General features: G+C 43.5%; 2 protein-coding genes across 2 annotated transcripts in view; both read right to left on the bottom strand.

Moving 5' to 3' along the window:
• The window catches only part of LOC309698606 (uncharacterized protein), a 379790-nt gene that overhangs the window by 260182 nt on the left and 98933 nt on the right, over positions 1-20675 (bottom strand). The window lies entirely within an intron of this gene.
• The window catches only part of phf14 (PHD finger protein 14), a 141065-nt gene continuing 137634 nt past the window's right edge, over positions 17245-20675 (bottom strand). Inside the window, exon 18 of the mRNA XM_082521163.1 lies at positions 17245-19035. Coding sequence (XP_082377289.1) covers positions 18961-19035 — 75 coding nt within the window. The 3' untranslated portion in view covers positions 17245-18960. The remainder of the gene's footprint in view (positions 19036-20675) is intronic.

The raw sequence follows: 20675 nt of genomic DNA, 5'->3' as shown, positions 1-20675 counted from the left end.
AAACTTTTTTAGACTAGGCTTTTCAAAGTTTTTTTCACCTTCCTCTACTTATACCTCTTAGATATAGCGATACAAGATGGATAATGCACTTTTTAAAACTTCTGGAACCAGTTCCTTCATCTATTCGAGAGCGGAGCTGCTGGCACTAAGAACAAAGGGACAGACCGGCATGCGACACAACATCCCGGCCGAGCTAAAGAGGAGCTACAGAGGCTGCAAAGCTGGAACGAGGAGAGCGGATCACCGGAGGCGATTCAAACCATCAATCCCGACAGTGATCATGGGCAACGTGAACTCGTTACAGAATAAGATTGATGAACTGTGCGCTCTGAACAACCACAGACTATACCGTGAGTGCAGCTTGTTTATCTTCACGGAGACGTGGCTAACCGAGCTAACGCCGCAGGCTAACGTAGACCTATGCGGTTTCACATCCGTGAGAGCCGATAGGGACACGCAGGCCAGCGGAAAAAGCAGAGGTGGGGGACTCATTGTCTACGTTAACAACAGATACTGTAACCCTGGACACGTCTCCGTTAAAGTTTCGGTATGCCGTCCGGACCTGGAGCTGCTAGCTGTTAGCTTGCGGCCATATTATCTACCTCGGGAGTTCAGTCATGTGATCTGTGTGTGTGTTTACATCCCTCCGAGGGCCGACGCAACAGCTGCCTGTGAGAAAATACACACAGTCACAGCAAGACTTCAGACACAAACCCCCGAGGCTTTCATTATTATATCTGGAGACTTTAACCATGCCACACTGGACTCTACTCTGGCTGCTTTTCACCAGTTTGTGAATTGTCCCACAAGGAGCAACAGGACAATTGACCTACTGTATGCTAATGTGAGAGATGCATACAGAGCCACCCCCCTCCCCCCACTAGGGAAGTCAGACCACAACCTGGTTTACCTACAGCCACAATACACACCCCTCGTCCAAAGGCAGCCTGTCACAACGCGCTCCATCCGGAGATGGACCCCAGAAAAGGAGGATGCTCTGAGAGACTGCTATGACACCACAGACTGAGATGTGCTCCTGAGCCCACATGGTGAGGACATAGAGGGGGCGACACACTGTCTTACAGACTACCTCAACTTTTGTGTGGACACAGTCGCCCCTGCTAAGACGGTACGGTGTTATCCTAATAACAAACCGTGGGTAACACAGGAAGTCAAAGCTGTCCTCAACATGAAGAAGAAGGCTTTCAGGAGCAAAGTGAAGGAGGAGATGAAAGCAGCACAGCGGGAGGTGAAAGGCTGCCTGAGGGAAGCAAAGGACACCTACAGGAGGAAGGTGGAGCAGAAGTTGGAGAGGAACAATATGAGGGAGGTCTGGAATGGTGTGAAAACCATCACAGGCCACAACACCAAGAAAAGCACAGTGGGGGGGACTGTGGAGAAGGCAAACGAACTCAACAACTTCTTCAACAGGTTTGACCAGCCCACAACCCCCCCACCCTCACCCTCACCTTCACTACAGAGTCCAATCCCCACTCTCCTACCTCCCTCACTTCCCCCCCTTCCTGACACCATGACACCCCCCTCCTCCAATCCCTCTCTCAGCAGCAAGACATCTCCCCCCCTCCCCTCCTCCCAAACATCTCCCAGTGTCACAGTGGATCAGGTCAGGAGACAACTGAGGAAGCTTCGCCCCAGAAAGGCAGCAGGCCCAGACAAGGTGTGTCCTAGGATGCTAAAGGCGTGTGCTGCTGAACTTGGGGAGCCGCTACAACGAGTCTTCAACCTCAGTCTGCGACTGGGGAGAGTGCCCGCCCTATGGAAGACATCCTGCATCGTCCCGGTCCCCAAAAAGAACCAGCCCAATGAGCTGAATGACTTCCGACCGGTGGCACTGACGTCACATCTTATGAAGACTCTAGAGCGGCTCTTCCTCAACCTCCTCCGACCACAGGTACAACATGCCCAGGACCCACTACAGTTTGCATACAAGGCGGGTGTCGGAGTGGAGGATGCCATCCTGTACCTCCTACACAGAGCCCACTCACACCTGGATGGGGGGAAAGGCACGGTCAGGATCCTGTTTCTTGACTTTTCCAGTGCCTTTAATACCATCCGGCCCTGTATGCTTCAGGAAAAACTGAACAGGATGGAGGTGGACCCCTGCCTGGTGGCCTGGATCTCCGACTACCTCACCGACAGACCACAGTACGTCAGGCTGAAGGACATCACGTCTGACACTGTGGTCAGCAGCACAGGAGCACCACAGGGAACTGTGCTGTCCCCTCTTCTCTTCACCCTGTACACCTCTGACTTCTGCTACAACTCTGAATTATGCCACATTCAGAAGTTTGCAGACGACACAGCCATCATGGGGTGTATCTGGGATGATCAGGAAGAGGAGTACAGAAGTCTGGTGAGGAACTTTGTCGCATGGAGTCACACAAACCACCTGCAACTCAACACCTCAAAGACTAAGGAACTGGTTGTGGACTTCGGGAGGTCCAGAGAAGGTCCACTGCCGGTTCAGATAGAGGGGGAGGAGGTGGTCAACAAGTACAAGTACCTCGGGCTGTGGGTGGACAATAAACTGGACTGGTCATGCAATACAGAGCACCTGTATAAAAAAGCCCAAAGCCGACTGTACTTCCTCAGGAGGCTGAGGTCTTTTAACATCTGCTGGAAGCTCCTGAGGATGTTTTACCAGTCGGTGGTTGCTGGAGTACTTTTCTATGCTGTGGTGTGCTGGGGGAGCAGCACAGCAAAGAAGGACTCATCCAGGCTGGAGAAACTGATCAGGAGGGCTAGCTCTGTGGTCGGCATGAAGCTGGACACTCTGGTGACAGTGGCAGAGAAAAGGACATTAAAGAAACTGATGGACATTATGGACAATGCTGGGCATCCTCTGCACACGGCCGTTAACAACCAGAGGAGTCTGTTCAGTGACAGGTTGCTTCTCCCCAAGACAAGAACTAACAGACTTAAAAACTCCTTTGTCCCACACGCCATCAGACTGTTTAACTCCTCTCTGGAGGGGAGAGGGAGGGGAAACAGGAGGACAAAGGAGGTGGGAACAACTAAGCTGTAGTGCCTCTTCACCTCACTGTGCAATACCTTGTGCAATACTCTTTGTAAATAGTCAACAGTGCAATAGACTCAATACTTGAAATGTGCAATTCACTTGTATTTTTATTTTTTATTTTTTATTCCTATTTATTCTATTTATCCCCTTCGTATATTTTATTTATATTGTCTCTGTGTTTATATGTGTGTGTGTGTGTGTGTGTGTGTGTGTGTGTGTGTGTGTGTGTGTGTGTATACTGAACAAAAATATAAACGCAACACTTTTGTTTTTGCTCCCATTCCCCATGGGATGGACGTAGAGACCTAAAATTCATTCCAGATACACAATATAACCATCCCTCCCAAACAGTGGTCACAAATCAGTCCAAATGTGTGGTAGTGGGCACATCTGCTATATTGAGATAATCCATCCCACCTCACAGGTGTGCCACATCAGGATGCTGATCTGACATCATGAGTAGTGCACAGGTGTACCTCAGACTGCCCACAACAAAAGGCCACCCTGGAATGTGCAGTTTTTTGCACTATTGGGGGTCTGGGGACCCAGAACCGGTCAGTATCTGGTGTGACCACCATTTGCCTCATGCAGTGCAACACATCGTCGCATGGAGTCTATCAGATTGTCAATTGTGGCCTGTGGAATGTTGGTCCACTCCACTTCAATGGCTGTGCGAGGTTGTTGGATATTCGTGGGAACTGGTACACGCTGTCGTATACGCCGGTCAAGCACATCCCGAACATGCTCAATGGGTGACATGTCCGGTGAGTATGCTGGCCATGCAAGAACTGGGACATTCTCAGCTGCCATCTGCCCTGAACAATGTGAACCATGATTCATCCGTGAAGCGCACACCTCTCCAACGTGCCAGACGCCATCGAATGTGAGCATTTGCCCACACAAGTCTGTTACGGCGACGAGCTGGAGTCAGGTCAAGACCCCGATGAGGACGACGGGCATGCAGTTGAGCGTCCCTGAGACGGTTTCTGACAGTTTGTGCAGAAATTGTTTGGTTGTGCAAACCAATTGTTCCACCAGCTGTCTGGGTGGCTGGTCTCAGACGATCTTGGAGGTGAACCTGCTGGATGTGGAGGTCCTGGGCTGGTGTGGTTACACGAGGTCTGCGGTTGTGAGGCTGGTTGGATGTGCTGCCATATTCTCTGAAACGCCTGTGGAGACGGCTTATGGTTGAGAAATGAACATTCAATGCACGGGCGACAGATCTGGTTGACATTCCTGCTGTCAGCATGCCAATTGCACGCTCCCTCATTGCTTGTGGCCTTTTGTTGTGGGCAGTCTGAGGTACACCTGTGCACTACTCATGATGTCAGATCAGCATCCTGATGTGGCACACCTGTGAGGTGGGATGGATTATCTCAATATAGCAGATGTGCCCACTACCACACATTTGGACTGATTTGTGACCACTGTTTGGGAGGGATGGTTATATTGTGTATCTGGAATGAATTTTAGGTCTCTACGTCCATCCCATGGGGAATGGGAGCAAAAACAAAAGTGTTGCGTTTATATTTTTGTTCAGTGTCTATATAATATTCTGTAACTCTGTAACTTCTGTCGGTGCTGTGCTTTTTTGGAAATCGAATTTCCCAGAGGAACCCACCCGAGGGATTAATAAAGTTCTATCTTATCTTGTCTTATCTTATCTTATCTTAGTTATGCTGCAATAGACGTAGGCTGCCGGGGGATTCCCATGATGCATTGAGTTTTTCCTTTCCAGTCACCTTTCTCACTCACTATGTATTAACAGACCTCTCTGCATTGAATCATATCTGTTATTAACCTCTGTCTCTCTTCCACAGCATGTCTTTTATCCTGTCTTCCTTCTCTCACCCCAACCGGTCGCAGCAGATGGCCCCGCCCCTCCCTGAGCCTGGTTCTGCCGGAGGTTTCTTCCTGTTAAAAGGGAGTTTTTCCTTCCCACTGTCGCCAAAGTGCTTGCTCATAGGGGGTCATATGATTGTTGGGTTTTTCTCTGTATCTATGAAGCGCCTTGAGGCGACTTTTGTTGTGATTTGGCGCTATATAAATAAAATTGAATTGAATTGAATTAATCAATCCTTAGGGGTCCTTAATCAATCCTCTGGCCTTAGGGGTGGCTGTAGCTCAGGTGGCTGAGCAGGTCAGCCACTAATCAGAAGGTCGGTGGTTCGATCCCAGGCTGCCTCCTGGCTGCGTGCCAAATATCCTTGGGCAAGATACTAACCCCATGTTTGCCTACTGGTGGTGGTCAGAGGGCCCGGTGGCGCCAGTGTCCGGCAGCCTCGCCTCTGTCAGTGCGCCCCAGGGCAGCTGTGGCTACAATGTAGCTTGCCATCGCCAGTGTGTGAATGTGTGTGTGAATGGGTGAATGACTGAATGTAGTGTGAAGCGCTTTGGGGTCCTTAGGGACTAGAAAAGCGCTATACAAATGCAGGCCATCAATCCAGGAAGTGCACCGGTTGGTCAGCCTAGTCTTGCAGTCTCGGGCGACTGCTCAGTCTTAGCAGTGGCTGGTGTTTTGCGCCTCTGGTATTCTTGCCAATCCCTTTCTTTGCCCCACTCATATATTAAACCATGTGCCTGTTAATCTTAGCCACTATGATGCCTTACAGGAGCTTCTATGTGGTACTGAGGCAGGTTATTGGCTGGTAGTTGGATGGAACTGGTCCCTTCTGGAGAACTGTCTGGCCTTCATTTAGCCAATCTGGGGGTCTCCATTATTGACTACCAGCTGAATCATTTGTACTGCCAGACGCTCATGGAGTGCAGTCAGCTTCTTTAGCCAGTAGGCGTGAATCATGTCAGGGCCTGGTTCTCTCCACCTCTTCATACTGGAGGTGCTTTCTTAGATGGCTGCCACTGTGATGGTTACTGGACCCTGTTCAGAGAGGATGCTGTGGTTTGCTCTTAGATCCACTAGCCACTGAGCATTGCTGTTATGGGTTGCATCCTTCTCCCATATCTCTTCAAGTATTGCTCCATCTCAAGCTTTGGTGGTGCTTTGGTTTATTCTCCTGCCTTCAATTGTCTGGGCTAGGCTGTGAGTTTTTGCTTGTACTCTTTAGGTACCTTCTTCATCGCCCTTTTCTGCAGCTCTGAAAGTTGGCTAACCTCCCTCTGTGCTTCCTTGATCTTGGCCACTTGTCCAGGGGTCTAGGGTACTGTCTAGGGTACTGCTCCTTGTGGCTGTTCATCTTGTAGCCAAGCATCTCACTGATCACTGCTGCTGTTTGTGTAGTGCCAAGCTTCAACATGAATCTGTCTTTCAAGTCAGTTCCAGTTGCACTCAACGATCATTCTTCCATCACACCTGGGGCTTGGTACTGAATCTCGTGTGGGGTTGATGATATCTCTCCCCTGACCTGTCAGCCTGGCTCCCCCTTGCCATAGCATTTGTGTTGTACCTCATCAATCTCTAGCTGTGAGAGCAGTTCCTTCTTCCAGATGATGGAACACTGAGCTACTAGTTGTTACACCACCAATCAGGATGCTGTGTATTGAAGATTCCATACGTCCCTCATCCTAATCATATAACTCCTTCCGCTGGAGTTACTTGCATAGTCGCATTCCAACAGGACCTCATTTTCATTTCTTGCCCACTTATGCCTTCTTGTTCCAGTAGCTCACTTCACGTCAGTGTGTTCTGGTTCCTCAACACCTGACATGGACCTTGTTAATCCAGCTGACGTCAGAGCCGGCCGGTATGGCTTCAGTTTTGTTTCTCGCTATCCAGCTGCTATGAAATTATAATTAAAAATGATAACACTGCATAATATCTGGTAAGTTGCTACAGTAATTTGAAGGAAAAAAAACTATTTTTACAGACAGGTAAGAGAGTTCAGACTAAAATTAGCAGTACAGTGGATTCTTTTGTCTGCTTTGAGACAACCATTCAAACAGCTCTCCCAGCCCCCCACAGAAGGGCAACAACCTCCAAATTACAGCCAAAATATCACTTTCTTTTCTCAGCTGTGATTTTAACACAGTAAAGCATCCTCTTTGGAAGACTCATTGACTGAAAGTATTAACTAACACTTTTATAAAAATAGTAGTAGAATAGCTTATTCTTTGTATTTTCCCAAACTTTAGGACAACGGTAAAAAATGAGGGATTTTTGCTTTTCTCATTTTAGTGCTTGTTGTTCAGCTGTCACGCATCATTTCGCCCGTCATCACACTGAAACTATCATCACGTCTTAATGATGAAATAAGAGCCTTTGTTCTATGGACAAGCAGCAATCCCTTTTCTCCATGTCTGAACAATTTCTTATTGAATGCCATTGATGTGTTTTGTCCTTTAATAAAATTATTCATGAAAGATTTGTCTATTTTTTAGACTACTGTCAAAATCCTGTTTTTAAAAGTTTGCAATCCAGAGTATATTCATAAAACTGTTGTTTACACATGTGCAAACTGAAAAGTTAGCTCTTTTGTCTTGGTGGTATTGAGGTCCAGGTGGTTGTCTGCACACCAATCCAGCAGCCTCTGAACCTCAGCTCTTTATGCTGACTCGTCTCCCCCAGAGATGAGCCCCACCACGGTGGTAGCATCTACTTAATGACTGCGTTGCCTGAGTGGGTGCTGACACAGTCATGTGTGTACATAGTGCACAGTAGGGGACTCAGTACGCAGCCTTGTGTAGAGCCGGTGTTGAGGGTGAGGGCTGAGGAAAGATAAGGACCCATTCTAACTCTCTGTACAAGGTCTGAAAGAAAGTCTCTGATACAGCAGCAGGTGGTAGAAGGAAGTCATTGAGGCTGCTAATGTTGGTCTGTTTGGGCAGTGGGACAACTGTGGCCGACTTTAGGCACAGCAGGATGCAGGACTGGGACAGCGAAGCTTTGAAGATCTTAGTGAAGACCCCAGCCAGCTGGTCTGCATATTCTTTTAGGACTCTCCTGGTCACCCCATCTGGACTGGTGACCTCCCAGGGGTTCACTGCCCTCAGTGTGCACCTCACCTCATATTCCAGCACCATGAGGCTTGGGCTGATGCTGCCATCCGATGTTTTACCTGCTGCTGTTTCTAGGATAAGAGTGTATGCAGGGATCAGCAGCATGGACATGTGGTCTGACAAACCTAGCTTTGTGTCAAGATGGGAGTTCTGCTGACTGCTTATTGCCTTGTGCAATAACTCGCGAGGTATGTGCGGGGAACAGTTGCTGTCTACAGTCATATGTTTTTACACCAGCTGTCATTGATGTAGATGCATAAGCACCCTCCTCTGTTCTTACCTAAGTGGCTGTTCCTGTCGTGTTGATGGACCGTGCGGCATGCTAAGGCTTAAGTGGTTGTTTCTTTAGCTGTGCTAGAGGGCCCACCCTGCAGCCCCGTTTTTGCCTACTTTGCCTGCGTTCCCTCTTGGGCTTGCCGCTGAGAGGAACCAGCCACAGAGACTCTGGCGTTCTTATTTTGTCCTCCGGAATGCTGTGGAAGTGGTAATAGTCCAATGTAAAATTGGACAGCTAAATCCCAAACTCAGAAGGTCCTGACAACCGTAAAAGTAAATTCTACTTGACATACACTGGTAAAAAACACATACACCCACACATATACATGTAGACAATATAGAAAACAAAGCACAGAACGTGAAGAGCAGTAAGTAGTTGCGTGCATGCCACCTTTGCTATCCTACTAGAAACGTAGACATCATTTTATTGGTAGTTTACATTAAAACATAAAATGACATCTACATAGTAATGTACACTACATTTCTGGGGAGGGGGGGGGGACTGGCTGATAGCAGGTATCAGAATTGAAAGTGGCAGTTATATGTGTGTGCGTGCGTGTGTGTATATACATACATATATATACAGTACTGTGCAAAGGTTTTAGGCAGGTGGAAGTGAAAGACGGAAGTGTTAATCATTTATTTTCATCAATCAACAAAATGCAGTGAATGAACAAAAGAGAAATCTAAATCAAATCAATATTTGGTGATTTGACCACCCTTTGCCTTCTTCTGGGTACACTTACACACAGTTTTTGAAGGAACTCGGCTGGTAGGTTGTTCCAAACATCTTGGAGAACCAACCACAGATCTTCTGTGTAGGCTTCCTTACATCCCTCTGTCTGTTCATGTAATCCCAGACACACTCGATCATGTTGAGATCGCAGCTCGTGGGGGCCAGACCATCACATCCAGTACTTGTTGTTCTTCTTTACGCTGAAGATAGTTCTTAATGACTTTGGCTGCGTGTTTGGGCTCGTTGTCCTGCTGCACGATACATTTGGGGCCAATAAACAATCATTTATATTTCTGAAACCATTCTTTGTTTACAGCATTTTTGCCCACACCTGCCTAAAACATTTGCACAGTACTGTGTATATATATACATTTCTACATATATATATGTGTAAATCTTAATTATATCTACTTTTAGATTTATCTAGTTTTAGATTCCACAAGAAAAGCACTGGTTGAAAGATTTGTTAGTGTGACGTTGAGACAGAGAACCTGTATAATCAAGAGAAGTATGTGATAATGCAACGAACATGTCAAAGTGAGCCATGTTCCCTTTTGTTGCTCTGAGAGCTGGCTGTTAAGCACTGCTCCATGCTCTTTGTACTATTCTCATCATCAGGAGCTGTTTAGTATGCTGCGGGTGTAAATGGGAGATTGCCGGGGCACTGGGCTGCAGAGCGGAGCCACTCTGTCATTAATGTGCCCATTGCTGTTATCATACGCCTAATGACATCGCTCTCAGATGGCACGCTGGGAGCTCGACCGCAGGGAGCCCGGCTCAAATGTCTGCAGGCGCCTACGCCTCCCATCATCAATTCCACATGTCTCTTTCCCAAAATCGCAAGCTTCTAGATAATGTCTTTCACGCTTCAGCAGTCTTACAGGGTTTCCCTCCTGCCTGGCCCTGAAATGGGCAAATTAATAGTTCCTTTGAAACAAATTGGAATTACACCCCTCGATGCCTTAATGTCAAAATACAAGAGCGCTGGCATCCCAGATCTGACTGCTGATGAAAGAACCCCTCCAAAAAAACAAAACAAAAAAAGAAACAGACACAGACACCCATCAGCATGGACCAGTACAGTGCTTTGTGCAAAAGGAAGCTTGGAAATGTTTCATCTTTTGCATTACAAGGACAAATCCTTTGAAACACACTGGATAGTTTTGTGAGACATTCACATCATTTATCACAGAGTTGTTTGCATGGCAACAAAGAACTTCAGCTGACAGCACCGTGCCTATATCTTTGATATTTTCTGTGCATTCAATGGCATTATAGAGGATGGTTTGCAGTTTGCTTTATGGGCATCTCTAACACTTTTGTTAAACTGCGGATTAAAAACTTAATCTGATACTATTATTATGGTTCATCTTACTGCTTCATGGTGAATATTAAGGAGCTGGAAACCCAGACTTTGTTAGCAGGCAATCAAAATACTGTTATAGTGAGTATAGTGGCCTGTCAATATGTCCATTCATCCATTACATTACCACTATCTTGTGGCCGCAATAAGCGGTCAAAGCTCAAAGCTGCACTTACAATCTCATAGGACATTGCAGCTCTCATATGGGTGTGTCTGTTTATCACAGGGGTAGGCAACTCCAGGCCTCGTGGGCCGCTGGCTTTAGATGTGTCCTTAATCCAACACAGCTGATTTAAATGGCTTAATGACCTCCTGAACATGTCTCAAAGGCTGTATCCCAATTCAGGGTCTGCAGCCTTAAAGGCTGCATTTTAAGGCCGATTACGTCACAGTGGCGCACCGAAGGCTGTCCAAATTCAAAGGCTGCTCGAAATGCGGCCCTCAAATACGTCCTTCATTTCCCTGAATTTCAAGGCTGTGACGGTGTAGACTTCATGGCCCAACATATCCCACAATTCATAGCGCAGCAGTCGGTGTGGATAATTTTGCCGCAGACGGCAGAAGCGAAGTGGCCGAAGAGTAAACTGTGAAAAGTAAGTACTGAATATTATGTCACTTATTTATGTGCAAATGTTTAATAATGAGGAACATTAAAACATTACTGTTGGCCACATGTCGGCAAAGTTATTTGCTATTAGCGATGTTTGTACGTTCAGCTTTTACTTGCTTTTAAAGCCTTTAAAATATAATAATACAATAGTCGACCTTAATCTTACAGAGAATGTGATGATTTTATGGATAATTAAAGTCAGTCATATATCCACAAACACAACAAGCTGAAAGTCAGTGATGCTGCTCGGTTTGCAGTCCTGAATATCACGGCACAAGCAGGATTCACTGCACTGTTAATGTTAGCTATGTTATATTGCTGCCTCTGTTCGGTGGTGTCGAGCCAAACGGACTTTAACGTGTGTTTGAACGAGCTGACGGTTCACTTGTTAAGCTGAAAGAAAGATGCTTTAATCACAGGAGTCACACATGTGTCCACTGTACCATCTGGAACTCTTCTTGTTTAGCACTCGTAATAACACAAACACTAAATCCTGCTTCTCTGGTGCTGTTGTGTAGCAGTGTGTACACCTGAGACTGTCACCTGTCTGTCTGTCCTGCACTCTCTCTCTGTTTCTTTCTCTCTGATTGTGGAATAAAAGTATGAACATGTATTTATAAGTTACACTTGTGTTTGAATCCTGCAGCTTATCACACATTTGATTTCCATGTGTGACGACTGCAAGTGTCCAGAGTGAGGACAGACTGAGGGACCCACTGCTGCACATCATCTGTGAGGCTTTGCACCCCTGATGATCCACCAGGACAAACTCAGCAGTGTGTGAGGCAGAGGAGGAGGAAGAGCCAGCAGCAGCTGACAGATGGAGAGAATAGACAGACTGTTCCCTGTTTGTGAAGGACTGCTAGGAAAGTTTAACATAACTGTCTGTGCTGAATAAGTCTTATTAGGTAATGTTCAAATAATGTTATCATCCCAGTGTTTTCAGTGTGGGAGAAAGTACTCAGGGCCTTCAAGTTACACACTATGAAAGGCAGCAACAAGTTTAATGTTCAGAAACCTAAAGTATGTATCAGCAGCAGAATGGACCTAAAAATAAAGGTTTGAGTTCTATGAAGCTTTGAGTATTTTGGATTAGTAGCACTGCTGTGTTTGTTGCCAACATTCACCTCAATTTTTCATTCATATTTTAATTCCCCATACAGTGGGGCAAAAAAGTATTTAGTCAGCCACCGATTGTGCAAGTTCCCCCACCTAAAATGATGACAGAGGTCAGTAATTTGCACCAGAGGTACACTTCAACTGTGAGAGACAGAATGTGAAAAAAAAATCCATGAATCCACATGGTAGGATTTGTAAAAAATTTATTCGTAAATCAGGGTGGAAAATAAGTATTTGGTCAATAAGAAAAATACAACTCAATACTTTGTAACATAACCTTTGTTGGCAATAACAGAGGTCAAACGTTTACTATAGGTCTTTACCAGGTTTGCACACACAGTAGCTGGTATTTTGGCCCATTCCTCCATGCAGATCTTCTCGAGAGCAGTGATGTTTTGGGGCTGTCGCCGAGCAACACGGACTTTCAACTCCCGCCACAGATTTTCTATGGGGTTGAGGTCTGGAGACTGGCTAGGCCACTCCAGGACTTTCAAATGCTTCTTACGGAGCCACTCCTTTGTTGCCCGGGCGGTGTGTTTTGGATCATTGTCATGTTGGAAGACCCAGCCTCGTTTCATCTTCAAAGTTCTCACTGATGTATTAACAGACCTCTCTGCATTGAATCATATCTGTTATTAACCTCTGTCTCTCTTCCACAGCATGTCTTTTATCCTGTCTTCCTTCTCTCACGCCAACCGGTCGCAGCAGATGGCCGCCCCTCCCTGAGCCTGGTTCTGCCGGAGGTTTCTTCCTGTTAAAAGGGAGTTTTTCCTTCCCACTGTTGCCAAAGTGCTTGCTCATAGGGGGTCATATGATTGTTGGGTTTTTCTCTGTATCTATGAAGCGCCTTGAGGCGACTTATGTTGTGATTTGGCGCTATATAAATAAAATTGAATTGAACTGAATTGAATTGATGGAAGGAGGTTTTGGCTCAAAATCTCACGATACATGGCCCCATTCATTCTGTCCTTAACACGGATCAGTCGTCCTGTCCCCTTGGCAGAAAAACAGCCCCATAGCATGATGTTTCCACCCCCATGCTTCACAGTAGGTATGGTGTTCTTGGGATGCAACTCAGTATTCTTCTTCCTCCAAACACGACGAGTTGAGTTTATACCAAAAAGTTCTACTTTGGTTTCATCTGACCACATGACATTCTCCCAATCCTCTGCTGTATCATCCATGTGCTCTCTGGCAAACTTCAGACGGGCCTGGACATGCACTGGCTTCAGCAGCGGAACACGTCTGGCACTGCGGGATTTGATTCCCTGCCGTTGTAGTGTGTTACTGATGGTGACCTTTGTTACTTTGGTCCCAGCTCTCTGCAGGTCATTCACCAGGTCCCCCCGTGTGGTTCTGGGATCTTTGCTCACCGTTCTCATGATCATTTTGACCCCACGGGATGAGATCTTGCGTGGAGCCCCAGATCGAGGGAGATTATCAGTGGTCTTGTACGTCTTCCATTTTCTGATGATTGCTCCCACAGTTGATTTTTTCACACCAAGCTGTTTGCCTATTGTAGATTCACTCTTCCCAGTCTGGTGCAGGTCTACAATACTTTAACTGGTGTCCTTCGAAAGCTCTTTGGTCTTGGCCATGGCGGAGTTTGGAGTCTGACTGTTTGAGGCTGTGGACAGGTGTCTTTTATACAGATGATGAGTTCAAACAGGTGCCATTCATACAGGTAACGAGTGGGGGACAGAAAAGCTTCTTACGGAAGACGTTACAGGTCTGTGAGAGCCAGAGATTTTCCATGTTTGAGGTGACCAAATACTTATTTTCCACCCTAATTTACGAATAAATTCTTTACAAATCCTACCATGTGAATTCATGGATTTTTTTTTCACATTGTGTCTCTCACAGTTGAAGTGTACCTCTGGTGCAAATTACTGACCTCTGTCATCATTTTAAGTGGGGGAACTTGCACAATCGGTGGCTGACTAAATACTTTTTTGCCCCACTGTACATATTGACAGTCTACCATGTCACACGCTGCTCAAGCCTTTTAATTAAATTTTTTACAATGACCATTACCACCACTTGTCATTTTTATTAATAACAAAATCTATTTTCTTAACATAGAAGATTTTTTTAACTATGAAAATAATAGTCAGGCAGTTTAAATGGTAAGTTTTGATCTGATCCCATTTATCTTGTCAAATAGATTAACAGTGGAAGAAGATGGGTTTTTTGTGTGTATATGTGAGGTCCATCACTGTACAACAATGTTGTGATATGTCTCCCTAAAAATGGTAGACAAGAAACAGATTGCTCCTCATACATGACTCCAAATCCCATATTGCAACAATACAACTTTGTAATGCAAGCTTGATGAAGTCACTATGGCATCTTTAAGTTTCTTCCTGTTTTGTGATGAGTGAAGGTTACCTTTATATATATATATAAAACAGATAACACAGGCATAATCCAGCACAACTGAGAGAGGGTCACCTGATCAAGCCCTAACTATATGCTTTGTTAAAAGTACAGAGGGCGTCGTCTCCCAAATCCAAAATGTGAGCTGGTTCTAACAGAAGAGGGCCCTGAAAGCAGTGCTGGACTGGTAATCTGGCATATCGGGCATTTGTCCGGTGGGCCGACATTGGCCTTTCAATTGACCCAAAAGTGTGTCAAGTCCTGACAACAACCTGTTTATTTTCATTACTGATACTGTATTGTGCCCATTCAAATCTCTAAATACAATCAGGCCCTCCCGTATCTTTGCTGTGTGCTCACACAGCTTTTAGAAGAGAAGTTTAGTGTGGAAGAAGTTGTGAAAAGGTGAAGCTAAAAAGTTAAAAAGAAACTAAAAAGAAACACAGCAAAATGTGTCAACATATTAGCTATTGTGGCAGCTGCTGCACTGTCACCAGTACCAACAACAACTAGTAACAAGATATTGCAGTCACAGGAGGCTGGTCTTGCTAGCACCAGCTGTGGAGAAGCCCAGGAGAAGTGCTCTATTGGGGTGACTAAGGGACTATGAGATAACACAGTGCTTGATTATTCAAGACCTTGTATGTTGGGAGGAGTATTTTAAATTACTTTAAATTGATTTTGGATTTAACAGTGAGCCAGTGAAGAGAAGCCAGAATGAGTGAAATATGCTCTCTCTTTCTAGACCCTGTCAGTACTTTTGCTGCAGCATTTTCAATCGACTGAAAGATTTTTTTTTTTTTTAATGAAAACCTGTAAATCAATTACAGTAGTCCAGCCTAGAAATAATACATAATTAACTAGTTTTTCAGCATCACTCTGAGATGGAGGATCTCTAATTTAGAGATAATCTGCAAATGGCAGAAAGCAGTCCTACATATTTGTTTAATATGAGTATTGAAGGACATATCCTGGTCAAAAATGAATCCAAGACTCCTCAGTGTTGCTGAAGGCCAAGGTAATGCCATCTGGTTTCCTACCATATGTCTTGATGATTTTTAGGTACCATAACCTCAGTTTTATAGGTTATCCGTGTACTTATGTCTTTAAGACTTTCCTGCTGTTTAAGTAATTGCGGGTGTGTTATCTGGATAGATGAAGTTGAGACATAGCAGTGAAAATGTATGCTATTCCCTTTACTGACACTGCCTAAGGGAAGCATGTATATTGTAAACAGAACTGGTCCTAGGACAGAACCCTGTGAAACTGCATAGTTAGCCTCAGTGTGTCAGGAGGTCTCTCCATTTATATGAACAAATTGTTGTCTAGCAGGACACGTACAGAGATGTTTCACTGTCAGAGGCCATTTGTAACCTTTACCAATGCCGTTGACTAAACCGTTTCTCTGCAGAACTTCATATCCATTTAAGTCACAGCAATACTGATGCTAAGACCACTCTATTTTGAAATAACAAAGTCAGCATAAGAAGGCAGACGGTGTGTGTTTTATAAATTGTAGACATGTCATTGTAGACATAGTATTGCAAAGGTGAAAATCCCATTCCCAATACATGTACCTCAAGAGGAGCAAGGGTAAAACAAAAGCCTTCAAATCACAGCTAACCAGCACCATTCAAGTCTAAACTCTAGTCTAAAGATATATTTCTGCTAAGAACTTATGCACTGATTAAACCAGACTTAAAAGAAAAGCACTGTGTGGTCATCATGTGTTCTGCTTTGTACGTACTGCACGTTATAAAAGACCGTGTGTGCTGTGTAAAATGTGTCAACCTGATTTTTCTGAAACTGTATGAAGAGATATACATGTCTTATTGAAACTCACCAGAATTATTTGTTACATTACAAACAAATGTATTTGCTAAGCCCCAATTCATCACAAACGTTGTGAGTTTGTGATGAATTGGGGGTAGTATAGTAAAAAGGAATTGATTAAAACTCACAGAAGATTCCGAACGTATAAGTCAAATAATATCAGCAAAGCAACGACTGAGAAGCACTGCCATGTACTGTGCAGTTACTGAAGGTGCAAACACAAAGGAATACACAGAGTATTGTTCAAAACTACAAAAGTATACCCAATATTAAACACAACAACCTGAGAGTTTATCCGCTGGTCATTCGCCATGACGAATGACTTTCTGAAGTCTTAATTCAGCTCAAGACGCTGTAGATTCCCGTCAGTAACACTTTCGGTCCGCTAGTAAAACGTAGTTCTATTAATCTGCGCTTGAACCGGAACCGGATGTAAGTTCCAAAAAACTGAATTTTGGAACTGAAATTGAATTGTAGAACTGAAACTGAATGGTGAGAAATGAAACTGAAATTATTCGAGAGCTGAATTTTTAAAGGATAAAATGCAGCTTCAAAGCAAATCAATTCATTTTCAAAATATAAAATTCAATTTCAATTTAGTGATGATCATTTTCAAACCATAAATTCAATTTCAATTTAGACTAATTCAAATTCAGTTTTCAAAAGCATTTATTCAAGTTACAATTCAGATTCAATCTGAGCAATTCAAATTCAAATTGAACTTATTCAAATTCAGTTTCTGATGGCACAGATTTCTGCCCATAGTAATCCGGCTCCTGTAGTATTTTCAGGTTTTGTATAAAATGTAAAGTTCTTGGTTTTTTGCAACTATTACTTTCTGATGATGTGTTACTCCAGGTAGTATGACGCTAAACAGGCTAATAACTAGAGAATGAGACTTTGAACGTGTGTTAGTGAGTTTAAGTGATAGAGAAGCATTTAGGCTTTCCAATTCGGATTTATTGGCACTTTAAGGGATAGCTTCAGATTTGCTGACAGGCAAAAAATCTGACAGGCCATGATCTCTGGTCAAATCTAATGATTCGTTTACTCTCTGTTAACAGTCATAGAAACTAAATGTAGTCACCACTTTCAAACATTTCTAAGGTTGTGGATACTGTAGCAGTTGATGTGAGATAACACTTTTGCTGCTTCCTTTACAGTGGCCCTGAGAAGTCAAATACACTGCAACTTAAAAAAAAATACCAGCAAATAGAAAAAAGGTCTATTAGGCACACAAAACTCCAAGACACAAAACAAAGGTTGATGGAACAAATGCTTCAAAAATACTCCTAATAATTCTGTTTTTTTGTGAGCTGGTGCAGTGTTTTTTCCCCCCTTTCTCCACTATGTTTTATTCACCTTCTGTTGTGTTTTGTGTGCTTTTATGCCATTTTTCTATTTGCTGTCATTAATAAAGGAAGACAGGATAAAGACAGCATGTCTTTATCCTGTCTTCCTTCTTTCACCCCAACCAATCACAGCAGATGGCCCCGCCCCTCCCTGAGCCTGGTTCTGCCGGAGGTTTCTTCCTGTTAAAAGGGAGTTTTTCCTTCCCACTGTCGCCAAAGTGCTTGCTCATAGGGGGTCATATGATTGTTGGGTTTTTCTCTGTATGCATTATTGTAGGCTCTACCTTACAATATAAAGCACCTTGAGGCAACTGTTGTTGTGATTTGGCGCTAAATAAATAAAACTTAATTGAATTGAATTTCTTAAGTTGTAGTGCACTTGACCTCTTAAGGCCATGCTCTTTGGCCTCAATTGATGTTAAATTTCAATTGCAAAGTGAGTGAGAGCATGGACATTTAGTTATGATTACAGCCTACAAGCAGGTCAAACAACCTATGAAAAAGAAGTAAAAGAGTTCCAAACTAATTCTACTTTACAAAGTATATAAATAAAATACTTAAGTAGATATATTTCCTAAACAAGATATTCATTAAGATCCAAAGGCAAAATGTAGCATAATAAGTTTTGTACTGCTGAAAATAAAAGTTAAAAAAAAAAAAATCAACAAAAAAACTAATCCTAAAACCTTATTTTCTCACTTGTTTAGTTACATAAGTTCATAAGAAGTAGGAAATCCTGGTGGTATGAATAAGATACAAAAATAAAATGCTCCAGTTAAACACACATTGAAAGTTGTTGGAGGTATTACTGCTGACCTCTGACTGGTTTAAGTGTGTAAGCATGGTCAGCAGGGAATAGGGGGGTGCTCTATGGGCTCTGACGAAAAAGTGTCATCTTGTAAACAGGACACTGAGCATACTTTGTGTGGCATGATGATCATAAGTGTATGAAAGCAGAGTAAAGAGTCAGACACTGCTGTAGAAGGAGCTCAGTAATATATGTTTCTGTGTGTACTCCTGTGCTGGATGATTTCATGTGCTTCATAAGGCTGTCTGAAACCTGTCGGTTTCACCCTCATCCGTAAAAATTACAAATTCTTTCCTTGAAAGTAAAGATATCAACATTTGAATACCATTTGTCAAAATACACCTCTGGTTGCTAACCTAAAGTAGAAGCTAAAAGCTGTTTGTCTACAAACTTTGGGAAACTAGTAGAAAGTTACATGTGCTTTAGTCTGAACAACAAAAGCAGAGTGGCAGCGCAGCCATTAAGAAGGTGTGTTTGTGTCCTCTCTATCTGGATTAGTTTGGATTCCCCCGCTCTGCTGTTTCCTCTTGAACAGCCTCATCTTCCTCCATCGGCTCTTCCTCTTCCTCCTGCAAAGACACAGCACACTTTTATATAGACAACATATACACAAAAACCACTACAGTGTTTTCAGGTTCCCTGACCAAAACTAAGGAGGGATACGATGTAATTTGTTTCTACTTTCAAAATTCAATTCAATTCAATTTTATTTATATAGCGCCAAATCACAACAAAAGTCGCCTCAAGGCGCTTCATAGATACAGAGAAAAACCCAACAATCATATGACCCCCTATGAGCAAGCACTTTGGCGACAGTGGGAAGGAAAAACTCCCTTTTAACAGGAAGAAACCTCCGGCAGAACCAGGCTCAGGGAGGGGCGGGGCCATCTGCTGTGATTGTTTGGGGTGAGAGAAGGAAGACAGGATAAAAGACATGCTGTGGAAGAGAGACAGAGGTTAATAACAGATATGATTCAATGCAGAGAGGTCTATTAATACATAGTGAGTGAAGTCCTTGTAATTAATATCATGTTAATTTGTCCAGTTACTCAAGCCTCTTAAAACACAGGGACTATTTACAAAAATGGCTGTCATTTCTAAACACTTAATCCAACGCCTTTTTACATTTACTTTTAAAAGTAATTATAAACACAATATAAGGATGGTTTTTATTACTTTTATGAAAATCCCTTGTAGTCATTGACTCATTTAAGGATTGTAAAATAAATTTTTTGTTGTTGTTGCTTATATTAACTTTAGGTGTAAAGTATGAGGTATGAAAATCTGTCAGCATTCTTCTGAACCTCCAAGCAACAAGACGACCTTCGAGCCTTACTGTCCAGCAAGAATTTCCCCCTCTTTCTACACAGAAAATAGTTATCCAGTAGGAGTTGATCTCACTTCTTGGCTTATAATAGAATACTGAAAAAAGAGACACTAAAGAGTACATTGCCTGCTGTTGCCTCATTAGGTTAGCATGTTAAAATTCAAGTCACACAGACAAACTAATTCTTTAAATAATAGTAATATTATTTATTTATTTTGCCAATGGGTTGTGTCTGGCTTAATTAGAGAAACTCAATAGCTCAAAAAAGGCAGTAACTGAAAATCCATCTTAAGATAAAAAATATTGCAGCAGGAGTATGACACCTTTGTTGTTGAGTAGTAAGACTACTAACCGGGGTAATGTAATTGTTAGCTTTGATCATATGCACATGCAAAAGACCACTGCTATGGGGAAAATGAAATACTGAGGGATGATCATGAACACTGGGTAAGGGAACAGAGGGATTCAGACAGAAACGAGAACAAGGGATCAGCTTACCCTGCTCACGACAGGGTCACCCGGGCCCACCTTTTGACAAGGCCCCACCATCCATTGTAGGTGCCGTAGGGGTCTGGTGCTATATAAAATAGTCAGGAGCTGAAGCTTTTTTTATTTTTATTTTTTTTATTTTTTTTTGGGGGGGGGGGGGGGGGGGGGGGTTGTTCTCAAACTTTTTACATCATTCCCCACATGGCAGGAAGGATATTTTCAAAATATTGACAGAAAAGCTGCAATTTAATTAGATAAACTCATTCACAATGAATCCTTCAGTGGCATTTCAGACACAGATTCATCCTATAGCTATCAGCGATCATGCTCCTGTATCTTTAACACTAATGCACAAGAATAATACTACGCCAAGTAAAAACTGGAGATTTAATA

This window comes from Aulonocara stuartgranti (genome assembly GCF_965226115.1).
Source record: "Aulonocara stuartgranti genome assembly, chromosome: 22".
Lineage (NCBI taxonomy): Eukaryota > Metazoa > Chordata > Actinopteri > Cichliformes > Cichlidae > Aulonocara > Aulonocara stuartgranti.
Note: the sequence above shows the minus strand (reverse complement) of the source record. Positions and strands in the feature narration are given on the sequence as shown.